The sequence below is a fragment of the Myotis brandtii genome, unplaced genomic scaffold (genome assembly GCF_000412655.1).
Source record: "Myotis brandtii unplaced genomic scaffold, ASM41265v1 scaffold743, whole genome shotgun sequence".
NCBI lineage: Eukaryota > Metazoa > Chordata > Mammalia > Chiroptera > Vespertilionidae > Myotis > Myotis brandtii.
The window spans coordinates 363,255-367,263 of NW_005370960.1; the positions used below are offsets into that span (position 1 = coordinate 363,255).

Sequence of the window (4,009 nt, forward strand, 5' to 3'; positions counted from 1 at the left end):
GGCAGTGACCAGGTGGGGCCTGAAAAGGTCGTCTGCTTTGTACGCCCAGGTGGTGGCCACCCTGGGGACCACGCCCTGCTGCTCCTTCGACCGCCTCTCCGAAGTGGGCCCCCTCTGTGAGTACCCCCCGCCCTCCCTCCGCAGGCTCCCCGTGGGCGTGGGAGCCCACAGACCTGCAGGCTCCCTCCAGAGTGACTCACATCACAACAAACAGCATCTCCTTACACCAGTGGTTCTCCACCTTCTGGCCCTATAAATACAGTTCCTCAGGTTGTGACCCAACCATAACATTATTCTCGTTGCTACTTCATAACTGTCATGCTGCTACTGTTATGAATCGTCATGTAAATATCTGATATGCAGGATGGTCTTAGGCGACCCCTGTGAAAGGGGCGTTCGACCGCCAAAGGGGTCGCGACCCACAAGTTGAGAACCGCTGCCTTGCACACTAAAGTGGACCCCAGCATAGCGCTGCCTCACGCTGGGAAGGCTGCAAACGCTTTGTATGTTGTTGTGGTGAATCCTCACCCAAGGATATTTTCCCATGGATTTTTAGGGAGAGTGGAAGGGACGGGGGTGGGGGGTGGAGAGACAGAGAGAGACATCGATGTGAGAGAGACACATTGATTGGTTGCCTCCGACCAGGGCCAGGGCCCGAGGAGCCTGCAACCAAGGTACGTGCCCCTGACCGGGATCGAACCCGGGACCCTTTGGTCCGCAGGCCGACGCTCTACCCACTGAGCCACACCGGCCGCGGCCAAAGTGCTTTGTATTTGCCACAACCCAGACCGCGTTAGCTTGGGCTCCCTCCGCAAACTCCGAACGGGGGCCGCCCGCACAGTGCTGTCCCGCACACGTCATTTGTAAGAGGGCACGGCCAGGCTGCCCCCAGAGAATTCCCCTCCCCGCTCTCGGGCGCGCCCGGCGGGAGGGCCGTGTACCTGCAGACTGAGAACCATCCGCCCTTGAGCAGTCTTCCCCGTGTCTCTTCCCGCTTCCCGACACTCCTGGCCATGGCTAAGCAAAGTCCTTAAAGTGATTAGCAGAGCAATGCCCAGAGCTCGGTTCCCCAGAGGAGGGTCTGACAGCCTGTGTTACGGGCCATCTCCCCCCCACCCAACCCCCACCTGGGGACCCCGGTTTTCTCATAGAGCCCAGGGTCTGCCTGGAGGCCAGGGGCCATCACGTCCATCTCCCCGCACTGTCCACGCACGCGCTGAGCCCCGGTCTGTGCCAGGCACAGCAGGCCTTCGTGCAGGTCCCTGCCCTCCGCTTCCCTGCCTTCGAGGGGAGGGGCTCCGAGGATCCCAAGACCGGCAAGTGATGGGCTGTGGGCTGGGACGAGTCAGCGGCCAGACCCCACGCGGCCCCACGCCCGCCCCCTGCGCTCCCCACATGAGAAGGGCCTCCGTCTGGCAGCTCACACGTCGCTCTGGTTTTCAGGTAACTGGGAGGACCTGTGGCTGCACGTGGACGCGGCCTACGCGGGCAGCGCCTTCATCTGCCCCGAGTTCCGGCACCTCCTGGACGGCGTGGAGGTAGGTGTGCTCCCTACAGAGGCCACTTTAAAAAATGTCCTTTTATTGATGTCAGAGAGGACGGGCGAGGGAGAGAGAGAGAAACATCCATGATGACAGAGAATCATGGATCGGCTGCCTCCTGCACGCCCCTCACTGGGGATCTGCCCACAACCCGGGCGTGTGCCCTGACCGGGAATCGAACCCTGACCTCCTGGTTCCTAGGTCAACACTCAACCACTGAGCCACGCCGGCCAGGCTGATGGGCTACTTTATTTATTTTTTAGTTTATTTTATGTTTTTTGTTAATCCTCCCCTGAGGACATGTTTTCATTGACTTTTAGAGAGAGTGGAAGAGAGGAGGAGAGAGAGACAGAGAAACATCTATAGGGTGTCCCAAAATTCATGCAAGAAGTAATTTTGATAGAAAACACAGGTTTATAATTAAAAATTGTAAATGTTTTATTGATTCATAAAGTATACAGTATAGGGTTATGTATGGAATAGCACATCGGGTAAATGGCCTCCACGGCTTTGCTGGCACATACGCAAAGCCGTGGTCTTCATTGGTCTTCATTGTCCCTGCTCCTGGGCCATCATTGGTACTTGGTGATGCTGATCAAATTGAAGGGATTGAAATCAAAGGGCAACAGATATTAGAATCTGATTCAATAAACCAAGTAAAATTAGGCTTTTATTTTCTGTTGTTGTTAATGCTCACGCAAAATTCAAATCTTGGGTGAATTTTGGGACACCCTGTATGTGAGAGAGACACATCGATTGGCTGCCTCCTGCACGTGCCCCGCCTGGGGCCGGGATCGAGCCAGCAACCGAGGTGCGTGCCCTCGACCAGAATCGAGCCTGAGGCCTCTCAGCCCGTGGGCAGCTCACGGGCAGGAAGTTCCTCCCGCCAGGACTCAGGAGCCTGGAGCGGGACTGGGGCGGTGTGTCCGGGAGGAGATGGGGCGGAGGAGCCACGGCATCCGCTCTGTGCTCAGAGGCAGGGCTTTGGCGCAGGGGTGAGGGGAGGAGGCGGCCCGCTCGGACCCGGCTCCCCTCCCGCACCCTCTCCCCAGCCCCCGAGGGGTGTCGGGGTCAGAGGAGTTAGTCGCCTGTAACAGGCGGACCGCGCCTGGCAGTCAGTGCCGGGCGAGCATCAGACGCCGTGAGTAATTGTCGCCAGGCCTCGGGGCCGGTCTCGCTCTCATGGCACGTGCCCATCGATTTTCTGATTTCCAGTTGGGCCTGATCATGCCCTCAGGCCAGGACAGCGGGGCCGGAGGCGCAGAATACCAAGTCCCCGGCTTCCCAAGCAGCCGTCCTGTTCGTGCCGCGGGAAGTAGCACGGGCTTACGTGGCCATCACGTCCGCCCCGAGTCCCTCCTTCACTCAGGGATGATGCCTGGACCACTGCGTGCGTGCGAGGGCTGAGGCCAGTCCCCGGGCGGACACGGGGACACCGAGGTGCCTGTGAAGACGGGGTGCCGAGGCTCTGACGGCGGGGTGCGGACGCCCAGCTCGGCAGGTCCGGCTGATGCCGGCTTTTCTGGGTGCTGGGAAGTGAAGCATAAACACCTTACGTGGTGGGTGGCACCCACCCCTCCCCAGGCCCGGCTTCCCCCAGCGCCAGGGAGGAAGGGCAGGCGTTGGGGGGTCTGGGTGCCTCCCCCGGGCCTGGTCCTTTCTCACCACCAGGTTTAGGGTTTCAGACCTTTTCCTGCGACTCCCTTCTCTGCCCCATGAACTCGGGGTTTCGCCTTTCACGGGGTGCCTCCCTGTCACACCCCCGTGGCGGCGGCCCGCCAGCTGGGTTCTATCAGCGCAGACAGGATCTCGCGCCCGGCCCAGGGGTCGGCCTCCCCCATCCCAGGACCCGGTCCTGCCTGGCGACCACGCTCAGCCCGGCGCTCAGATAAGGGCTGCAATATCCTGTCTGGGGCCTGCGGGAGATAAGAGCCGCCGTCAGCAGGATGGAAAGCGGGGGAGCGAGGGGCCGTTAAACAGGCCCGAGCGCAGCTAATAACACGCTGGCAGGCGGCCTCCTCCCACCTCGCACTGCCTTTGATCAGCAAACGAGACCCCTTGTCATTTCCTGTCTCTTTCTCGCTTGATTTTTTATGGGCGCCCGGGAGGAAATGAAGCTGTGCCCCGAGCGGGCGGTCAGCTGGCCACGGCCCCCAATGCTCTCACCTGCCCCCCCTGCCCCCGCCTCCTCGGGGCTCATCCTGGAACCAAACGGAGGGGCCCCGGGAAGAGTGCCAAGTCCTCCATTAGGAGGCCGGCCGGCCGGGCCGTGCCTGGCCCCTCGGTGACTGATTAGCCCTGTGGCTGCCCCGCCTCCAGGTGCGCCCCGTCCTGCCGTCAGTCACGGGGCGGGCAGGCACAAGTTTCGAGAAACAGAGCTGAGCAGGGTGGTGCTGGGAGCCCGCAGGGCGCCCTCGGGCCCTGGTGGCTAAAATCTCTCATTTTCTGCTGGACACTGTGGCTGTGCG

General features: G+C 61.0%; 1 protein-coding gene across 1 annotated transcript in view; it reads left to right on the top strand.

Annotated features, from left to right (window-relative positions):
• DDC (dopa decarboxylase (aromatic L-amino acid decarboxylase)) overlaps positions 1-4,009 on the top strand; it is a gene marked incomplete at its 5' end in the record, with an annotated part of 42,135 nt that overhangs the window by 27,061 nt on the left and 11,065 nt on the right. Inside the window, 2 exons of the mRNA XM_014530519.1 lie at positions 50-116; positions 1,444-1,546. Coding sequence (XP_014386005.1) covers positions 50-116; positions 1,444-1,546 — 170 coding nt within the window. The remainder of the gene's footprint in view (positions 1-49; positions 117-1,443; positions 1,547-4,009) is intronic.